The sequence below is a fragment of the Caloenas nicobarica genome, chromosome 2 (assembly GCF_036013445.1).
Source record: "Caloenas nicobarica isolate bCalNic1 chromosome 2, bCalNic1.hap1, whole genome shotgun sequence".
NCBI classification, from domain to species: Eukaryota; Metazoa; Chordata; class Aves; order Columbiformes; family Columbidae; genus Caloenas; species Caloenas nicobarica.
This window is the reverse complement of record NC_088246.1, coordinates 46,715,804-46,737,941: the sequence shown is the minus strand read 5'-3', so window position 1 is coordinate 46,737,941 and position 22,138 is coordinate 46,715,804. Positions and strand designations below refer to the sequence as shown.

The following is a 22,138-nucleotide window of genomic DNA, read 5'->3' as shown; positions in this document are numbered from 1 at the left end:
AAAATGCTTCATTACTTCTTGAATAAAATGAAGTATAAGGACACTGGAACACTTTTCCTTTTGGAGGCTCCTTTTGAGGCACTGGTCCCCTCACCAGTTCTAGAAGTTCTTGTCTCATTCATCAAAAAAGGGCAGCACTCCTTCAGTGGTATTTTCCAATTTTGTTGTAAATTAAAGCTATAGCCCTTCAAAACACTATAGCTACAATTACATTCTCGAATTAGTTCTGCCAAAATCCCTTTGGAATGAATAGATCTTGAAAAATTACTCTGGTTTGACATGGCACTTGTGTTTTACCACCTGATAAAATAAAACAAATGTTCAGGAAGGATAAGTCACCGCTTTCTATAATTTTCATTTGTTGTGCTGAGGAACGTTTTCTTTCGATAGAGATCAGGAGACTGCTGGTCGTGCTGATGGAAGTTAATAAGAAATGTTAGACTATAATCACATCGCAGTGTGGGAGGAGTTGTTTCACAAAGCTAGTCACACTGAAGATCATGGAGGGAGCACCTAAAGGTAAGATAAAAAGAATAATTCTTAGGATATGGCCTCATTCTCTGAAAATATGGCAAATCTGATAACAGTACCTCAACCTCTGATGGCTCAGACTAAGTGCAGAAGAGTTAACAAATTTGCTCCAATTTTAATTGAGCTAATCCATGTGGAAATCTTCCTGAGCAGCCAAAAGAGCACAGAGAAATATTTGATCTCCTTCCCAAATGTGCTGAACTGTCTTCACATCCTGTGATCCACACTGTGGTCACTCCTCATGTGGAGGAACTTGGGTCTCATTTGTACCACCCTCAAATACTGCTACTCACGTGTGTGACCTGTAATAGCAATACTTGCCTAACCCTGTATTTCCCTGTGCTGGGGACATAAGTCATCTCCATGAAACTTCAATTAAGCATTTTCTGGAAACAGCTCTATGTTTGGGAAATAGTGTCTCCACATAGAATGGCTATGTAAGGTAAATTTTTGACCTCAGTCACACTCCTGGCTTTCCTTTAAAAAAATGACATTTATGGGTTTCTAATAATCAAATGCTCAGATCCATGTAAAAACAAAGTATTAATGTATGCATTAGCAAAGGACGATATTTGAAATGATGTTTGACAAAGCTGCAAACAGCTGAAACCAGTAATGTTGCAGCTGTGTATGTTAGGTATAAATGTGACCTGTAAACTCTGCGTCACTTTTTAGCTTGGTTTAGCTTTCTGGTGGTAACAATCAGTGGTCCAGCTTATCTGTGTTGACTGAGAACTGGTGTAATGCATTTCATCACTGCTCACAGTGGTTTTGCACAGTGTGGTCCTTCTGTCAGGTTGCACCACTGTGCAGGCTCTGGACAATGTGCCTGGGCTTTTTCCCAAGTGCCACTCATGCACCGCAGGGAATTTAAAACTTCTGCCTGCAGAAGAAGAGTTAGGAGCCCCAAAATTAGGATCTGGCCCCAACAGTTACTAAGATGGAACTATCTTGAACCAGGATAAAAGAGGGGAGAGTATCAAATTTTGATATGACAATATGGCAAATACTTTGATTGGAGCATCAGTTATGGTTGTAATCTCTTTTGTGGTCTATCTCAGGATTAATAATGAAAACAGTCATGAGCAATGATGCTGAACTTGATGTAAAATGCCTGGACTATCTAATTTCTACTTTAGCAAATTTGAGAACTGGAACAATGTGCAGCCTTTTTGTTGAACTCAAAGGCTAAATATTGGATATTTGTGTCTTTATTAATGCCAAATTTTGATTACATAGTAGTTTTTTTGTTTACTTACTCAGTTGGTTACACAGTTTGCTTTGTGAAGGAGGGGAACTCATTTCCACAAAACTTAGATTACTATGCACCCCAGCATAAACGTGAAGTATTTATCACCATCTTCCATGACTCTATTTGTTGCCTGGCCAAAAAAAATTTTCAGAACTAACCCCCCCGCAACCAATCACCTTTTGCAATTAAACAGGCTAATGTCCTGATGTGCTTCCTAAGCATTTGTGGGCAATTAATACAGTGAAGAAATGTGTTTAGTGAATCATTAGTTGCTAATTATTCATTCATTCTGGCTAAAATATCTCCAGTCTGTTCATGGATTCAAGATATTTAACAGGAAATTATTTGCAACCAGGTGAGCTGGCTTGCCTGCGTTCTTCTAATCTACATTTCTAATTCTTCTTGAGATTGGTGATTCAGAAGTCCATATGGGATTTTTTAACATTAGGTACAACAATTGATCATCAAAAAAGTGGGGACACTTTTTAATCCTGGGGCCTGTTTGCTTTTCATCTCCGTTAAGGAATGTAGAGCTAGATACAAGAGAGACAATGTAATTCTCTGCCTTCCTGTTCCCACTTCTTGTGAACATGAATATCATCAGTGGTCAAAATGGAAAGGTAGACATCCTAATATAGAGATACGGACAACCTACCTACTAGGAAATGTTAGTATGCCAATGTGTGTCTGTAGATGTCTGACATTCTGGTATACTATTTAATATTAATCTGGTTTGTTCTCTGAGCATCTCCTAAAATCAAGGGAATGCACAGTGTTGTTAATCAGTTCGGAGAAATACTCTACAGTTAGAAAAGATAAGGTGAATTGTTACAATTCCATGCATCTGTATCTGCTTCCTCAGGAACTGAAGGTCTTTTTGACTGTACTAAACAAACAAAAAACCCATGAAAAATAGTACCCCAAAGTCTAATCAGCCTTGATTCCATTTTGCCAGAAAGTTGAGATGGAATAGGTAAATGTATCAATGGAGTAGAAATTATGGCCTAGGGTACAATTCTGTCTTACTGGATCTGAATGTTTCTAATTTCAGACCAGACCCTTATGAAAATGATTGTTACTTCAAATGAGGTCTTGGCGGAAGATGTAATCCTGACTTTACTTTTGGGTACATGTGCCCAAAGCACTTAACTTACCTCTTTTTATGTCCTACATTCTCTTGTCCAATGCTGCACTAGGACTGGGGAGACCAAGTGAGTAAATCTCTCCAGTGGACAGCGAAACTTGCAGCCAGGGAGAGTGAGGGGGTGAGGATCTCTCAAAGAATTATTCTGATAGTACATTTCAATAGTATATTGCCTGTTTCAAAACACAGAAGGTTCAAAGCAAAGTTAGGTATGCAGAACCACACAGCTTTTCCATGTTGTAGTGATTGTACTTTGGGACAAACTTTTAGCCAGTTTGTCTGGTTATTAATATAATATGTATCATTAGTACTCTAAAGAGATCTTTCTAAACAATAGGTTATCAGCACTGATTTGCACGTAATTTGTCTTCTTGGTAGAGAGTCAATGAGTTAAACAAATAAAAAGGGTAGAGCAAAACCTCTCTTAACTGTAATGAAGCAACATATAGAGGGTTTTCAGGCTGCAGTGCTGTGATTCTGCTACAGTCAATAAGTGCTAAATTGAGTCCAATTATAATAATTACAACCAATCTATAATTTTTTTCCTGTGTAGTGAACCTCGTGTATCCAGTTTAATTAGTGTGGGGTGTCAGTAAATTGCCTTTTAGAAAAAGTATATCTTAGCAGTACAGCTTGCAGATACTTGCCCATTTTTTTCCTGGTAAAGTTCAAAAAAATGACAGGCACTGTAAGGAGGCAATTTCCCATTGAAGACATTGAGAGCCATCTGTAAGGCAACAATGGTGGCTGCGTGCTGTAAATATAAAAAACCTTTAATTAAAGATCTACTGAAAATTATTGCATGTACCTATTATTTAACGATATGTCCAGCTCATTATCTGTCCACTTAACATGACTTGCGTGGCCTCATTAATACCTGCCCTCTTCCCTCTACAACATTCAATCATTTTATGTCTGTATAAACTGAAATGCTGCTTGTATGAAGTATACATGTATCTAAATATTTAACAAGTCTTAGTCACTTGCAGTTCTTATCAAAGTTAGTAAGAGCTGTTAAAACTTATTTTAAAAAGAACTAGTATTTTTGCATGTTAAGTAAACAGTATTCAAGATCAGATCAGTAAGCTCCTTGGCTGATACATACCTGATAGGTCATAGTCTAACTGCAGTTTAGAAATAGGAGCTTTTTACCAAGAGGAATAAAAAAATTTCCTTCTCCAAGGACGGTTTTTGCATGTTCTAAACAAAAGTATAAAGTCACAATTGAGTAGCTGCCTTCATAAGAACTTTTAAAGTAATTAACTTATTTTTTTCTTTTTCTTTTTTTTTTCTTTTGCATCTGAAAAATGATGCAGGAAGCAGGAAGTTTTTTTCTAAATTATCTTTTTAATAAAGCTTCAACAAAGCATGAGGCATGTTTTTTCCAGCTCTCTGCTCAATCAAAACAATATTACAATGAAACAAGCCATGACATCAGGTGGAAAATGGAATGCTGCAGTTTTCAATGTAGTATCTGTCCATGAAAGAATGAAAATAATTGAATTATATTTAAGGTTAACCAAATAAGAAATGCTTGTAGCTGTATTTCATGAAAAAGTTTCACAGCTTTCACTGCATTTAATAACTGCAGAAAGAGAGCATAAAAGAATCAGAAAGGACTCACCGCAGAATACATAACCATTTTTTGCTGGTGGGAAGGCTTTCTAGCATCTGAGATATGCTTCAGAATAGTTTTTAAAAGAATACCTGAAAGAAAATGGGGAAGCAATGACAATGAAAGGGATGCTTGTGTTAACATCTGTATCCCTTGTTACTGTTTTAACACGATCTGTCTTTAAATGCACCAGATTTATTCAATTGACTTTATAGGTAATTTGTGTGGAGTGCCCTGATTAATTCTGATACTATCTTTTCTATGGACAGTGGGCCTATTTTGCTTCTGTGTTAAATGCTTTGTGGATCCCTAATAGCCTTGACAGCTTCATACAGTGCATTCACAGCTCTTTGTGCCAGCAGAACAGTGCAAGGAGAGCACGGTAATGAATGCTTCTCTCTTTTGTGTGTAATTCCATTGACTTCCTGATTCCCAGAGAAAAAGAGCGAGCACATCCTTTGGACTCTGAGCCTTCTTAAATTATGTGGTTGTCTGTATTTTGTTAATGTTAACTGCTGAAAATTTGTAAGACAAACTATATGAATTAGATGAACAGCTATGCTAGTATGTTAGCATAAGGTTGGAATCTTGACAAATTAAAATCCTAAAATGAGAATTATATGCTCCAGCAGAATTAGACACATGTATTTTTCTTCAGCTACTGGCACATTTTTAATAGCAATTGTTACTAAAGCAAGAGCAGAGATTTGAACTTTATGCTTAATTTTGTAAGCTGGAGCTCCAAAAAGGCAAACAAATTCATGCTTTTATGTGATTTGTCCTTGTAGCTCACAGACTCTGACTGTACAGTGTCCATATAAAACAAAAACGAGGCCCAAAGGGTGACAGTGGGTGAATGGAGGAGATTGAGTGCTTAAAGATGTATGAACTGTTTTAAAATTTCGGCTATCATTTGCTGAGTTCAGAAGCAGTTTAATAATCTCATTTCAGTACTCTAAGTAATGTAATAGGAAGACTGATAGGCAATAAAGTTACCATCCTAGAGATTATTACAAATAATATTTTGTTAACTTTAGCATGGTGGCTTACATTAAATTCAGACTTGATTCAGTTCGGCAAAAATCTGTATATTACTTTGGATTTTTTATACAGTGTAACCAAAACAATACCACCTTTATAATGTTGGATTAGGGTATTTGTGATTCACGTCCCTCACCATCTCTCTCCCTATTAATCAAAATCTTTCAGTGCTGATCACCAATATCCACATCATGGAATCTTTCATAGTTCTACTATGGAATTGGGCAGTGTTTGTTATACACCCTTTCTTGTTTCCCATTCTACTCTTGGTTTTAAATGGGGTAAGAATTTGGCTTACCTCCCTGCAAACGTGATTTTTGTATTTGTTTGTGGAACCCGAATTCCGCCTGCAATAACAATTCTGAGAGCTTTATCAGCTTGGTCCTGACACCATGAGTAGCCCAAACAGGTAAACTGTAATTGTTAATATCCTACAGTGAAAAAAGAAAACATGGTGATTTTCTTAATGATTCCTACTGCTAAATGTTTGTTCTGGCACAAAATGCTTGTTAGAACAAATTCTGAATGTTTCATTCAAGTAGCATTTTCTCTCCACAATAATGACTGTATTTTGCATTTAGACAGCTGTAGAATTTTCATTTATAGCATTGCACTGCTTACAGCAAATTTGGAGGGCAGTGTTCAACAAGAAGAGGAAATATAATACTAAAAATTATTGTGCAAAAAGCAAGTGGCAATATTTATGCCAATTGCTAATGCAGTTGTCAGGTGCAAAAAATTCACTTTATGACTCTTTTTTTTTTCAGCCATCTGCTGAGGTATATCTGAGATCTTCACTGAAGCAAATCCTATATAGATATCAGGATTTTAAGGGCTGACAGCTCTGAGGGTTAAGTGAGATCCAGTGATCATGGAAGAATATGTATAGCTGTAATTTGGATGTACTGGAGTATGAGGTATTTGTATAGAGATTAGACATATAGATGGAATTCATACCTACGAATACCAGGTCTATCGGACACTGACGTAGTCCTGAAGCTAAGATGGAATGGATTAGTCTTTCCTTAGGGACACAGCCCAAGATACATTAATGGTCACAACTATGAGAAGGGAAGATAAACCCAACACTCCTGGTTTGCCCTACCCTGAATTCCTATTGAAACAAGGTTGGTATCTTCCCTTTAGTCAAATGTAACCTCTGTGGATGGGAGCCATGGACTGAGCTCACCAGAGGGAGTGTTCTGGTAACAGCAGAGCTCTAAGGAAAATGCCAGCTACTTAAGGGGTTTGTTTGAACAAGTGAAACAATAGCACGTGTTAGGTTAAGCCAGTTCAGGTCACAATGTATCACTTTCTCTTTTAACAAATGTGGTCTGTGTCTTGAGGAAATAACTGAGTAGTTTCATGCTGTTTAAGACAGTGCTGTAGGCAAGCAAGCACCTCAGTCTCCAGGTTACCTGAAAGTCAGATGACACTTAGCCAATAGTAACAAATACAGAGAGATGCATGTTACTGTATTTTCATGAATTGTGTTTAAAAAACTATGTAAAAAAGCTCCCTTTGTATGTGGGAAAAGGTGAGAGTGTTTTTTATGGAAAATGTCTTAATTGATACTCCCAGTCTTCAGTGAGTAGTTTGAAAGACCAAATCTCATCAAATCTAACACTAGGAGGAAAAGCCCAACTTCCTGGATTTGTCTTCCAGCATTTAGCTAGATCTCTGATGGGAGCTGTCAATTTTGCACATTTCTCTGGTGACACATGTTTCTCAGTCTGATATAGCAACTGAGACAAAAAGTTGTAGTCCTGAGCTGTCCTGCATTTGGAAAATATGGAAGGGTGACCTCACTGAAATTACAGTGAGGTGTCCCAACAAGTTAACATTTCATTTAACCCAAGGCCCTGGCTAACATTCCATTCAAGACTGCTTTGACCAGAGTTGGAGCTTTGCAGAAACTGCAGGACAGAAAATAAACTCAATAGCATCTCACCCAAGGACTTATTACATGTTGCTTGTGAAACCCATCTTAAAACTGCCTCAGTTTTCAAGGGGATATCCCAGTACTGATGAGCGATTTATCATTCATATTTGAGTTTGAAAAGAATTATGCATTAAAGCATTTGTAGCAAATGCTGCCTGCAACAATAAATTTTTAACACAAGACCCTGCAATTTTAACTTGGTTCGGCTTTGAAGTGGGGCTTGTTGCTAAACTGGGGGCCCTCAGGATTTTTTCAGATCCCAGTCAGAAGTACCAGACTGTGGGACCCAAATACCCATGATGCTGGGCACCACAGTACCCCCTTTATAAAATCCATGCTTCTTTGTGATGTTCCTGGTTCCTTTGCTAAGAACAGATTCCCAAACTTGCACAAATCGCCATTTGTGTCATTCCAGTGGCTGCTTAATTCCTGAAAATACTCTGACCGCTACTGTCTATATGCAATAATGACTCCTCTTGCGTATACAATGTGCATAAAATCCTTGTGAAAGGATGCTTATGTTTCTTTGCCAACAACATATTTTGTTCCTGTGTACCTTTGTGATGGGGTTTGGAGTAGTAACAATTTTATCCAAAGGTATGCTTTTGCCTAGTTCTCCATATGCAGTCACTGACGGAATATTGGATTTGGTGGAGCGTTAGTTTGTGTTACTTAAAGTGGTGGATGACCTGCAGCGGTCTCATGCAGTCACAGTGTCTTTACAGGATTTTGAGTTGCAGTTTGATGTTAGGGGAGGATTTCTGGGAAAGGAGCTGAAAATAGTCTGTGGTTCAAAAAAGTTTGGAAGCACAGACCTACCCTCTTTTCATGTCTTACAAACAATAGAAATAAGAGCTAAAATCAGTTTTAAGGAAGTGTAAGTATTTCTGTTGGACCTTGGGAATTTTCTTTATATTATTTACCTCATATTGTAAAGTGTCAGAGAGCTTCAAAATTCTTTCAGTGTTCAGCTTCTTCAATGGGTATCCTGTATGAGTGGCTAAAAACTTCAGAAATGGCTGGAATACAAAAAAAGCAAAATCGTAACAGACAGGGCCTTTTTACATCTTTTCTACACACTGCTATACTAGTACATAGAAACAAGATAGTCTTTGCAGTTTGCACTTAAGCAATGAACCATTGCCTAGTGGTAAGAGAATTTGGCCTATTCATTTAGACAAGGCTGGTGATCTGAGTTCGGATTTGAAGTACAGTGGTAGTTTATGCTTGGTGGAAATGTTCAGAAGAGGGTAGAGGGGACACAGATACATGAGGAAGTCTGGCAGAAATCTGAAAACTGATTAAAGGAAGTGTGATAAATTGAATTATTCTGATGTTGGTACTGAGCAGAAGGGAGTTATGATGTAAATTTGATAAAACTGGGAATTATGCTTCACTTGCATAATATACCCAGATGCAAAGCCACAGATAGATGGTTGAGATCAATGGTCAAAGATTACAGAAAAACAAGTGAGTTTGATAGTGTCATTTTGAATAGATCTGTGAAGAAGAAGGGTGCAGCAGAATAGATAAATGATTACGTACTCATGGCAAAGATTACGATGGTGGAGCAAGAAAGCAAAGGATACCTTACAGAGGCAAGAATGAAACATAAGTAAGAACATGAATGAAGACTTTGGCTGTTAAACATGAAACACAAGGGAAGCACTGAGGCTGTTTTAGAAAATCTGGGAAATTGAACTGTGAGCATTTTGTGGTGTAAGAGGAATCTGAACTAGCAGAGATTTATATAGACAGAGACATCAGAGGAGTTGCTTTACATGGGAATAAACAGAGAGAGGTATTGAAGTGATTTGAGAGGTATTTGCACTGATTTGATCTGAGTTTTTGTTTTGTCTGTTTTTCTAGAAGGTAGGTGGACTGTTGTTTTGCAAGGTAGTCAATAACTTTTCTATGACTTGTGACTTTCAATTGATGGGAATAGCCCAGTCCAGCTGGATCTATAATGTTGTAATTGTTTTTCAGGTATGTTGGCTACGCCCTCTGTGAAGATTAGAGATATGAAAGGAGTGTATTGCCTGCCATTTTTTAAACCTTCTTGTTAGATGATGTTGACAGAAATGGTACATTTTCACTAGATTTTCAGAACTGAAAGTACTTTACCCTGTACTTCTTGAGTTGCCTTTGGAAATCCCTTGTTGCAAAGGTTTCTTTCAGAAGCTCATTGTATTTTGGGCAGTGTGAGAAAGGTAAGTATAGCAACTGAAAAGAAAATTGCAAAACATTAGTTAGGCAAAGTGCTTCTTGTTCTGCAATTGAATATGCCCTTGCAGGATTGTTGTTCTGATTGCCTGCACTAGTTAGGACAAGCTGAAAAATAATTTGGGAACATAGTTTTCAAGGATATTCATCTTCAGGACTATGAGAGTCATACCGATGACTACTTACAAAATAATTTCTAAATGTTCAGAGGAGTAATAGCTGCAGTAGTTCAAAGTTAAAGGATTCATTTACACAAGATGAAATTTGTCCCTTGACAGAAGACTAACACAAGCCCTCATGAACTGCTTTGCGCTTGGCTTCCTCAGGGATGATTTCACTCACTGAGTTCAGTCTTTCTTTAAACACACTGTCACGTTTTTCAACAAATTACCAAGCAGCAGCAGGACTGCAATAGGAGTCTTTGTGCGTAGTCAGCTGTATTAAGTGGACTTACCTGTACAGCTTCATTTATTGAAGCTAAATTGTAGAAACTTGTGAAGTTTCTATAACTCAGTTTTGTCTTTGATTAATTCAAGGCATACAAAGGTTAAAGGTTACATGTGACTTGGATAACTTCAGAATTTTTTAATTCATTTATCTAAGCTAAACTGAGTTTATCCTTGTTTGAAGTTTTTTGTGTTAGATTTTAAACAAAAGTTTAAACAAAATTTGATGTGGAGATATTCTTAGTGTTTATTGTACTTTTTGTCCTTTTTTTTTCAGTAGCAAAGCTCTGTCTCTGTAGTCCCGGAGTTAAAAGAGCTTTAAAAAGAACTCGAGGATCCTGAAGGGATAATTATCTTGGAAAGCTTCACAGGAGTTCCTCAATCTTTTTAGAAATATGATCTATCTATTTCAGAAGGTAGGAAAGTATTTCTGAATTATAACCATAGCTTCATGAACAGGAATGACTTCACCAACAAAAGATGGACATTTCTTTTGGGTAGTAGGATACTACTTGTCTCAAGCTTAGTGTGTATGTGTAGTAAAGATGAATAGAGTTAAAATACAGTTGAAAGAAATACAAAGAATGTGTTTGTGTTCATGACTTTATTATTTGTTTTAATAAATTTACTTGCTCCCCTAGATGTCAATGAGGTGCAGCACCTGCTTGCTGAGTTTTTTAGTGGTTTTGACAGTGGCCAGGTATTTTTGACTATTTGCTGGGGTACCACCATCTGTGACGGTGTCAGAAGCAGCTCCTGACTCTACACCAGGCTGTGCGCATGAACAGGAAGACACGTCTCTCCATATCCTCTGTCTTCATGCTCTCACCTCCCTGAGGTGAGAGCCATTGCTCCATGTCCCTATTTAACCTGATTCCCCTGTCATCACAGACTGTGTTAACTACACTTGTAAATCCACACAATTTACCTTGCATCACATCTGCAAACCTCTTCTGCCAAATTGGGTCTTATACTGTACCCTCCTGATCTTTCCTAGCTTTTTACCACAGATTTTCCACAAATGTGAAACTCCAGTTCCACTCAGCTGCCCAGTTTTCACCTCTTGGACAAGTATATGCAGGCTACAAAGCTGTTACCCACACAATTCCTTACAGCTCCAAGGTGAGAAGTTGAGGAAGGGAGATTAATAAATATATTTCCTTATGAACTCATGCTCTTAAATCTCCAAGTCCTCCTTCCTTTTCCCTTTTACTTTTCCACCAACCCTCAAAATGCCGGCACTGACCTTCAAGGTGCATGAAAAACAATCCTCTGACTCAATTCTCACTGTAATGAAAATCCCAGAATAATTCTTTTCTCTTTTCCATTCACTGTGGACTAAGAAACGTTGAAGCACTAGTGAGACCAGGTATGCTTCCTCTTCTCACACAAAGAATGCCATGTTTGTGATAAGTTTAGGATTAATCTAAAGTGGTTTGCTCACATTATAGGTTAATTCTTTTTCTCTGTACCTAGGACTTCTGTCTTTCTTTTTTGTTAACTCTAGGTCCCTGATATGTAAGTCCATTCTTGTGGGAACTCTTCAATAATATTTCTAGTCAGCTCATTTCGCCTTTCTGCAAAATGCTCATAATATAATGTATTTTTCATTCCTTTTAGCATGCCCTTTATCCTGCCCCTTCATCTCATATCCTAGATATTTCAGTAATGATTAAGTGAAAGCAAACCCCCCTAGTTTATACTCACATTATCATGTGACAGTGGTACCGTATGGACTGGAATTGGTTGCCAAAGGATTTTGGGGTTCCAAATCTGGCCCTGTGTTGGTGGGTACAGCCCAGCAAGGCTTGCCTGAGCACTCATAAGCGTGTGATCACAGTCAGTGCTTCGGATATAAATCTGAAGCAAGGAAAAAAAAAAAAAAGAAAGAAAAAAGTTTTCGAAGGTCATTTCTCTCGTTAGATTTTTTTGTTGTTGTTTTTTTCTCTTATATTAAAGAAAGGGACTGGTACTGTGCTGGGTAAGATGGCATTGAAGTAGAGTGGGATGAAGAAGGCCTGGAATACAGCCTTGGAATAAAATTTTAGTGGACAAGGGAGCTGCAACTTGGTAGCAGTTCTCTTAGGAGTCCTAGTGAAAAACATAAGACTGACTCAATTTGACCGTGTAGACTTTGGGACATTGTGTATGCGCTGAATAGCTGTACCCTAAATGGAAACAAAGCTGTATCTGCATTCCATATGGAAGTGTAGTATTGGAAATATCTGACACAGATACTCTGCCATACAACAGTGAGGCATCTGAACCTGATATACAGCCTAAAAAACCTTTCACATCATTTCCAGTTAACCATCAGCCTGCACAGAAGTTGAGCCATGGTTTCAGGGATACTTTGAAATTACATTGAATTCAGTGGGTATTAAGTTATGTCCAGCCGTACCAGGTTCAGACTCTCACGCATTCAGGAATTCCTGTTAACATCCATGAAAAACATCCTTTGTCCCAGATCTGGTACTTGCCTCACACTGCTTGTATGCAACACTCAGGAAATAAGGGTATCTCCTCCGCATGTACTGGCCAAGCTCATACTGTTGCTGTGTGCCAAGCTGTAGAAGTAACAGAATAGTGTAAGAGGCTCAGGAAATGTGCTATGCGTCCATTCCTACAACCAAAAAATGAGATAACATTTCATATTATTTTGATAAAGATCTTTTTCCTTTCTAAAGTGAAGGAGGAGAAAAAACAGGAGAAAAAAGCAGTAAAGTTGCTGCATTTACAGTATTGGAAAATATTAGATATGTCTTCCTGACAGATACTCTTTTGCATTTTGTTCTATGGAACACTGTGTGTATGTTTATCCAAGCTAGTAAGACTGACTGAAGGGCAGGGTGACTTAAAGGAGGCAGAAAGATGTCCCAGCACTTCTGCTCTCTTGCCAGCTCAGAGCTGATTAACTGGGAGTGCAAACAAAGCAACCACCTGTCCAGGATATGAATACCATAGAATATCACCAGTGATTCCATAAGGAGGCTACAGTTTTAGCTTGAGCAAGATCTTATTTTCCAGGAAGATAGAAAACCTTGAATAGAAGACTTCAAGTAAAAGTCCTCCAAGCCTTCAGGTATTTTGCTGCTATGGTTAATTACTATCGAGAGTCTGAAACCTTTGATTCTTGGTTCTTGCCTGACTATGTTCCCAGCTTTTAGTAACTAGATCTTGTTATGCTTTTGAATGACAGATTCTTTACCATCACAGAGCTTATTCCCTGTAAGAATAATCAATAAGATGGAATCAAGTGACTTAATCTCTGTGTTAAACTAAATAGATGACAATTCTCTGGTCTCACAGCAAAATGGGTTTTCCAGCCTCAGCATTTTAGTAGTTCTTTTCTTAACATTTTCCTATATAATTTTGTAAACACGTGACATGAGAATAACATGCAATGTCCCTGTAATGGTATCAATAGTGACATCTTTTTCCTTGTATGTGTTGTTTCCCAGCCTAAATTGAAATATATTCAACTTTGCTTATGTAAACATTATCTGCACTGGGGTCTCAAGTACAGTGATTACACATTGTTTCCTAAAGTCCTTTTCTAAGTCCTAGGATCATAGGATAATTCAGGTTGAAAGGAACCTCTGGAAGTCTCCAGTCCAACCTCCTGTTGAAAGCAGAGTCAGCTATGAGGTCAGACCAAGTTAGTCAGGGCTTTATGCAGAGTGTGGGACATGGCTCGTGGTGTGTATATGTGATAGCCTCTTTCTGCTGCTGGAATTGTGCATCCAGTTTCCCAGGGTTCTGCCCCAACTTGCCTAAAATGTGTGTTGTTAAACCCTGACACCTGGGTCTCGAAGCCTTCCATGCCCTGAAGCAAGCTGGCATGTAGTGCTGAACTCGCATAGAGTATGTGTGGAACAGTTGAGTCATAGCTGAGTTAAGGCACAGGAGGCTGGTCTGTTAGTCCTGTTTCTTCAAGGGAGGTGATGTGAGAAGAAACAGGCCTGACCTTACACTGAAGGTCAGTTTGGCCTCCTAAGAATGGCAAAGAAGAGGAACCCCTCAGGAAGTTCATTCTGCTCTGATTTTGGTGGAGACCTGGCAAGTGCCTACTTCCTCCAGTAGAGAGAAACCTGTACATTGTGCTGGGCCTGCTGGACGTAGGGTATGTGAGTGAATTTATTCAGCAGCCTAACAGAGACACACACCCCACAGCCTCCCTGCATTTGTACAAGAGCCATTTATCTGGGACATCCACAATTTTGGCACATCTAAATAACTTCGGTGAGGCTGTTTTTTCCTAGAATCCTGGGCAAATAACTGGAGGATTTTTCCATCCAAGCAGCATATCTTGGGCAAAAAGGAACAAAGCACAGACACAGTGGGTCGTGCTGGTGGGAGCAGAGCAGAAGTAGGACTAAAACTATCTAGTACCCACATATTCCCTTACAGCCTCATAGTACAGGAGTTCACCCTCAGCTCCATTCACAAGAGGAGGCAGCTAATACTAATTACAGCTAATGCTGAGACACTCAGTTGGACTCTGCAGTTCCCTTAGCTGCTGCTAGTTACTACCACCAGCTGATACTTATGTGTGAGCTCAGCTCTGCTGAATTCCACCAATGCCTGTACTAAAATAGCTGAGCTTTAAATCATCTTTCCCTGGTGTAGCACGAGATAAGTTTCTGCTAGTGCTGGTCTTGGTCATTCATGAGCTAGGAAGCACTCCCGCTCCACAGAGATTGAGGGTGGTGTGTGAGCACTTCCACCACCTTATGCTACTGATGGTTAAAGCTTCATGTTTGGTCTCAGGTGAACTGTTATGGTCACCAGTGCCTGGCTTCTGCCAGAAGACCCTAGTCTGCAATCCAACAGCTCAACATATGCTGTGGTTGGACCAAACCAGACTGACTCAGTGTCATTTAAAATCAGTGAGTGCTTGTAGCTGTGGCTTCCTAGTAAATTCTTTGGCTGTTCTTTTGGAGATCTATAAATGACAACTTAATATGGGCTCTCTCCAAGTGAAAACAAAGTTCCAAAAACCAAATATCAACAGACTGCATTCCAGTATTTTAGTATATTCGCCCAGGTAAGCAAACGCACCTTGGTAAGCTGTCCATATCCCCGGTGCTTTGCAACTTCTTTGTGCTTGTCGGTTGGAAAAAACTCCTGTGGAGTATGATCACCATGGCGAAATACCTGGTAAAATAGATGGAATTCCCTTCACATTACTCGGCTTTTTCTGATGGACATAATTAGTGCAGTTGCAAAGAATACGCAATGAGTACTGTATCTAACAGATGCTAAATATATTCATGGTGCTCTTCTTGGATCTAGATAGCTACAATGCTTGTTCAACTTATTTAGACAAATATAACCCTTCTTTCTTTCTTGGCATTTGAAAAGCAGTTAGGTCAAATAAATTTTTACAAGCTATAAAAAGTACAAAATATCTTAATGTATTTTAGAGAGTTTTCATATATTTTGGGAGGCATAGACCACAACATTTAGTAAACAGACAACGAATAGAAGCATGTAAGTAATTGTCCAGAAATTAATATTTTGGTAGGGCTAACTTGGAATTCAGAAGAAGAAACAAACGAAAAACCAAACTATTTCTCTAGATACAGTTTCTGTGGCTGACTGTTATGAAGTGCTCTCTCTTGGCAGAAATGACCCTTAAAAATCCATGTGTTAACTTTTTCATCATGATAGGTGATGAAAGTGTCATCTAGTATCTAAATAAAGACTGAACTGTTACTCTGAAAACATTGAACCTGTTCTGGAATTTCACTTCAGATAAAAGATACATCTATAAAGATGCATCAAGATTTTTCTTTCCTGTAATTAACTCTTTCCTTGTCCAGCAAAATTTGTGTCATATAGTTTTAAAATTTTACCAGTAGATTTTTAAAATTTCTTAATCCAAGTAGGGAGAAATAAAATCAAAAACTGCAGCACAAAAAGTATATAAGTGATTTACAAGCATGTGCAAGGTTTGGAACAAAATTCAGGCTTTCTGCAAACAAACAGTAGGTTACAATAATTGCAAATAGCATTAGTTTCACAGCACTGGTTCTGTGTTGCTTATTCAATGCCGTTGTACACTTGTTTGGGTTTCACATAACAGAATTTGTTTTGCATGTTTATCCATTGAAACCTCTGGGAAAGTGGAAACTCTTCCATGGTAAAGATGGTTTTTGTACCGTTGATATTTAGTTATGAAATCCTCTTTTACAATTTAAAAAAGAATCCTCTTAGTGCTATGCATTCTTTGTCAATCCAGAAAGTTAAGATTAACTAGGACTGCACAAAGGAGACAAAATTATCAAATCTTATTTGAAATTTAGGATTTTTTTTTTTAAATGCAATAGTGAATTTTGAACGTACAGGAAACACTTAAAAGTGCCCCCTCCCCCATACCCTTGAGTACAAAAAGAGCAGTAAGTGACAAGGTTTGAGGAAATTCCATTTGCCCACAAACTATCTACTTACTACGGACACAAACTTCAGTTTTCTTTTTGCCGTGGTTTGGTGAAGAAAGATGCAGAAAAGGCAGAACATGAAGCACAGACTCCAAATTCCACACACCAGCTGCCTGGCTCTCATCCTAAGGGCGGCTTTCAGCTATTTTGCACACCAAGGTCCCTGGCTGGATGTGGTGGTACAGTAGATATGTGGCTAGGAGGGGAGGAGCCAGTTGTGCTCAGTGAAGTCCCAAAGTGGGCTGTGAGCTTGCCTCCTCCTCCTCCCTTTTTTCCCTTTTTGACTTAGTGCTTTTCAGGGGATTCGTGAAATGAAAAGTGTATTTTGCACTTGCACTCTATTTCTGTGTCCTGTGTATAACACGACGAGTGGAATCTCTGAGCCCTCTAATTCCTGCCCTTGGCACTTGCAAGGCAGGTGAATGTAAAGAATTTGAAGTTGCCTTCTATTATTTAAGCTAGGATTTAGTATGGGTCAGTCAGCCTTCTCCTGAGTGAAAATGCTGCAGATATTCTCTCTTGCTGTATGCAAAAGAGCTAATAAACCATCTTCCTTCCCAGAGCTCACATGGTCTTCTCTGAACACTTTGTACTAGAAAGCTAGGAGCAGCAGTGCTGACAATTGTTCTTTGGTAAAGGATATCTGGATTTTTCCTGGATTTGACTGTGGAATTTAGGAGGAATAAACAGCAGGAGGTTTTGTCGCACAGGAACAGGGATAAGCCTAAATTCTCTGCAAAAAAAATAAAGATACATACTTTTCATCTCTGCAGTAGATAGACTATGTCTCTAGTGGCAAATCATGTGCAACAGTTTTCTAGAACTATCCCCCAGAATTTCATACAGTTATGTAAATTTTTTATTTTCAAGTTTCTGTTGGTGAAAAGACTCTCGTCATTACAGCATGCATAAATCAGGAGTTCTTTCTGTGATTTCCCCAGTATATTTTAAATAAAGAAAAAATCTATCTCAGAGACAGTGTTGCAAGAGACAGGAATGATCTTACAAGCTTATGGGTCTATGCTCAGTTACATCCATGTGTTAAAGAAAGCCCTGTCAATGTGTAAAAATTGAGGGCGATTTCTAAGTGATCAAAAATTCTCTGAATGTAAGAGCCTAAAAAGAAATGGCTGAAAAAAATCATGTTGCTACCCAAAAAGGCTATATAATCTCAAGCTAGTTTAAGGCACAAATAACAAAACTTTGATTCATAATTATTAGATATAGGCTTTCCTAGAGGGATCAGTTCTCTTTCCTTAAGTGATGATGCCGTATCTTTCACATCTGTCAGAGCTGAAGGGATTCCTCTATGAAGCATTCAGAGGTTAGACTTTCTTGGTGCAAGATGGCTCATCTGCCATTTCTGCTTTTGTGCCTGACAAGTCTGAAACACTCATGCAGAAATAGAAAAATACGAGGAGCTGCCTGCCTTTATGGAGAAAGGTTTTTTTTGTTTTTTTAATGAGGGACCTGGGGGAGATGTGGGTCAGCTGATTAAAGCTATTGACACCCTGTACATTTTCCTGTCTCCACTGGCTGTCATACTTCAAGAATCTCTTTGAAGAGACTGTGTATTTTGCTCTTTCTAGAGGGCAGGATGTCAGATACCACTTCTGAAATACATGGCTCTGGAAGGCAAGGTTTTTAATTAAACCAACTAGTTGCTGAGAAAAAATAGGCAAGTTCTCAGAATCACAAGGTTCCATTCAGGTTCTTCAGATACTGTAGATACATCTAGCAGGTAGGGCAGATATACAACAGGAGCAGAAATGTTTACCTTTATTCTTTTCAAGGACCCATTGTCTCACACTTTATGTGAGATTTCTTTAACAAGGAAGGTGAAATTATTCTTACTCTGGAGATGAAAAAATATTAGTGTAAAAACTGATCCTTGCTTCCCCTGATCTGATCTTGGTGCTGCTAATTCCGTGGGAAGAGACACAGAAAGGGCTGGAGTTATTTTATAGTACACCACATTGGTTAACTCTGTTCCTGCTAAAGGTCATAGAGGGAGAATGAAGCAGTGTGCTGTGCCATGCACCATTCCTGAGACTGAAACTCTGGATACCAGGAGATGGAACTTTCTTGGCAGCTAATTCATACCTGCAGAAATCCCTTGTCACAGGTGGTGAGAGGTGTGAAATCCATAGCTGCTTTCAAAGTCAAGGTAACTGATTCTTTAATATCCCTGCAGCCTGTGTTAAAAAAACAGTTGAAGGTGGAAGAGAAGGAGATAATGATAGAGACAATAAATGAACCTCCCTCACTGCCTTGGAAGTACAAAGGAAAATATATGAGGTGTAGATCATATACCTTTATCCTACCAGTGAACTTGATGAAATGCTTATGGGATTGTGCTAAACGTAATATTATTGAGCAAGAAAAAGTAGAGATTTGTATTGTGTCCTGTATTGTGAAATCCAAAAAGTCAGTGCGTTAAGAAATGCTGCTGGATATTCAACAGTGTTCAGGGAATGTGAGTTTTCATTAATAGTCCTCCAGTGCTTTAAAGTAGGTTCACGGTTTAAGTGCTATTATTGTATTTAAAAGCTTAATAATCCAAAGGACGAAATTTGGCCCTCTACCCCCAGACTGCAATATGAGGAAATCTTCTCCAAGCTGTGATGCTTACCCACTCCCCCGGCTTTTATTAAGTGTAGGGTGAAATCTGCTTGGTATTTAAATGCAATGTAGGGTTGGACTTGCAGCTTGAGATGCAACTTCATCATTGGCAGTGGAGGGGGATCAGAATCAGTTGAAGATACAGTGATAAGCATGTCAGGAGAAGACTCCAGTATGGAATTTGTGGGGAGAGAAGGTGGGAGGTGTAGCAGAACTTCAACCTTTCCACCCCATCTCCCCTCCTTCCCCCTCCCTGTAATGTCACCTAGTGGGATACTGGTGTTGAAGTTGTGGCTCCATGGCTTTTGCAGTGCTGATGTCCATGTCCACTTCCATGCCTTTTCCATGTCTTCTCTCCTGGACTCCAGTCAGACCAGGGCTGTATCTGTCCTTAAGTAGAATTCAGTGTTTCCTCTGGTTTACAGTGTACCTGTTTGTCTCCTGCTTTCACACTGTGATTAAAGGTTGAAGAAAAGTGAGGATAGCGTTCACTAAGCTGCAATAAACCAACAACCAGAACAAAAAATTCCAACTCCAAGTCCCTTGCTTAATATCAAAATAGATAGGCTGCCTCTACTTGGCTAATGCTTAACATAGACTTCTTTGGTCCTTTACATTAGGAAAACAAAGGCATGTCGTGTCACCATGCCTCTGTCACAGGAACACATTACCTCCACCTCAAAAAGAATTCTGCTTCATCAGATACATACTTTCTGTTAATGATTTCAGTGCTGGCACGCAATATTCTTTCAGCCCATTTTAAAAGTTAGAGGCATGTTCACCTGTCCTGAGGAGCTGGGTCAAGGCTTGTCAGAGTAATCTGCAATGGTAACAGCAGCCCTAAAGAGTTGTGCCTGATGTTCTTGCTGCTGCTGGCCCGAGACATCACCTTTTGCCCCATATCCTTGGATCCTTTCTTAAATGGCAGCAGAAAACAGGAGACAACAGCTGGTGTTGGGACTGGTAAGGAGTGGGGCTGCGGTGGTTCTTTAGCCATTCAGCATTCTGGGCAATTGCCTTCTGTTTGGGTCCAAAACTGCACTCGATGTCGATCTGAGATAAAGTGTTTTTTTTTTTTTTCACAGTTGCCAGCTTCTTCTGCATTACACTGATGCAAATATAGAGTAACTGCGCAGAAGTTGATGAACTTATTCCAAATACATATCCCTTGAGGTCTACGTAGCTGTTCTTCCACTGAAGTTCTTCTGAGCACCTTCTGATCTTCTGCATTTTGTACCTGTGTTTGGGATATGTGCATCTGCTGCTCCAGATCCTCATTTGATGTGAGTTGGATTAGTTCTTTATCTTTTATAGAGTTGCACTGGCTTACAGGGGCTTCAAAACAGAGGAAAAGGAGGATGTTAAAATCCATTTCCTCCACCTGTTCTGATGATGAAGCATTATTCAAAAAAATGTCATCATAAAATACACAACTCAAGAGAAGCAATAAAGGAGCTGCAGATTAAGATGCAGCTTGGTAGTTGTGTCTTAACAGATGATTGCTATAATATCAGAACAAAGGGATTTAGCTGGAATTATTCCACACAGTGGGGTACTCCTTTTGGTCTTAGGCCATCAGTGAGTCACAAACCTGAACTCTGTGCAGTGTAAAGGCCCATTATTCTTTATTTTCCCAAATTCCATAAATGAATTCAAGCAACCTTGCTTGGGTGTGATGAATGGATGTATCATGTAACCAGACTGCCACTGCAGGAAAGAGGTGAGGTTTGTAGCGAAGTCCTAGGAGACAAAGATCTTTAGACCACTAATAATGAGTCGTATGGAACTGACAAGATCCTGTTGTTCTGACAGTGGGAGCTGAGATATTTCTCGTACTGGAGAAAAAGAACATTTTCTTCCAGCACGCCATCATCACAGCTGTCTAGCTTGGGCATAAACCAGAAGCATTTCATCCAGGTACCGACATGAGTCCAAACAACAACCTGCATGTGTGTAATCAAGCATCAAGCTATTGTCCTTGTGCACCTTAGAATACCTGCGGGATTTGGGTTGCTGCTTTCTTTAAATTTTAATAATTATATTTATTTTTGAGATAGGTCACAATAACTATGATTAAAGCAATTGTTCCGCTCAGCTGGAATGATTTCTGATCATGCCGTAGCACAATGCTGCAAGATTTGAAATGCAAATACGTGGGAGGGAAAAAATGTTCTTTGAATAACTTTTTTATTTCTATTGGAATAAAACAAAAAGTCCTTTAGAAAACCCAAGCTGAGGTCAAATATAAGCCAGCAATATCTCATAAATATTGGATCTTTCTGGTAATGAGCATCATCTACCTGTGTGGATAGTTTAGTTTTTTGCTACTTAAATCCTGAATTAGGAGTGAAGAATTAGTAAATTAGCTGTTTGTTTCAGAACTATTATCCCCCTCTTTCCCCTTCCCATTCTTTTCCTATGCTGTAATCGTTCTTCAGTCACTTTAGATTCTTGGAATTTTTTTTGTTATTTTTACTCTTGTTCATTTTAGCCAGTGAAGCGTTTTGTGCTTGGACATAGACATAGTTTCATTGCACATTTCAAATATCTTCTGACCAAGTGTTTTCTTGAGAAGCTGGTCAGTGATTTAAATATTGCCACAAACATTTTCTGAATGAAACTGTCAGAACTGTTACAATGGAAGGGTCTTTTTTTTGTCACTGCACAGTGTCTATTAATACTAACTAAGCTGCATGGTGGTATCACTTCAAAGACCTCCTTGGTATTTCCAGTGTGACTTCTATCAGTGAAATTTTAATTGACTGTCAATATAGTTGTTAGAAACAAGCTGCGTATTTTTGCTTTAGGTCATATATCCAGTTTCTGTCACGTTAAATCAAATTAAAATAAATATTGCCTATCAGGGTGATAGAAATTGA

General features: G+C 38.7%; 1 protein-coding gene across 1 annotated transcript; it reads right to left on the bottom strand.

The window, feature by feature from the left end:
- Positions 1 to 375: 375 nt before the first annotated feature.
- On the bottom strand, positions 376 to 16,761 carry LOC135985500 (prostatic acid phosphatase-like). Its single transcript, XM_065628879.1, has 11 exons — positions 16,648 to 16,761; positions 15,256 to 15,351; positions 12,675 to 12,761; positions 11,902 to 12,054; positions 9,650 to 9,748; positions 8,449 to 8,544; positions 5,882 to 6,014; positions 4,552 to 4,634; positions 3,575 to 3,681; positions 2,938 to 3,100; positions 376 to 513 (listed from the first exon to the last, which is right to left on the bottom strand). The coding sequence occupies exons 1-10, from the start codon at positions 16,759 to 16,761 to the stop codon at positions 2,944 to 2,946; spliced, it is 1,125 nt and encodes a 374-aa protein (XP_065484951.1). The 3' UTR covers positions 376 to 513; positions 2,938 to 2,943.
- Between the last annotated feature and the right edge of the window lie 5,377 nt (positions 16,762 to 22,138).

Excerpts from the sequence above, each read along its gene's own strand:
- LOC135985500 (XM_065628879.1), bottom strand. The coding sequence starts at position 16,761 with ATGAGAGCCAGGCAGCTGGTGTGTGGAATTTGGAGTCTGTGCTTCATG. Across the intron at positions 8,545-9,649 it reads GGCAACTCAAGAAGTACAGG|CCATTTCTGAAGTTTTTAGC; the intron begins GTAAAGTACTTT and ends TTTGTATTCCAG. Across the intron at positions 3,682-4,551 it reads AAATGGTTATGTATTCTGCG|CACGCAGCCACCATTGTTGC; the intron begins GTGAGTCCTTTC and ends TTATATTTACAG.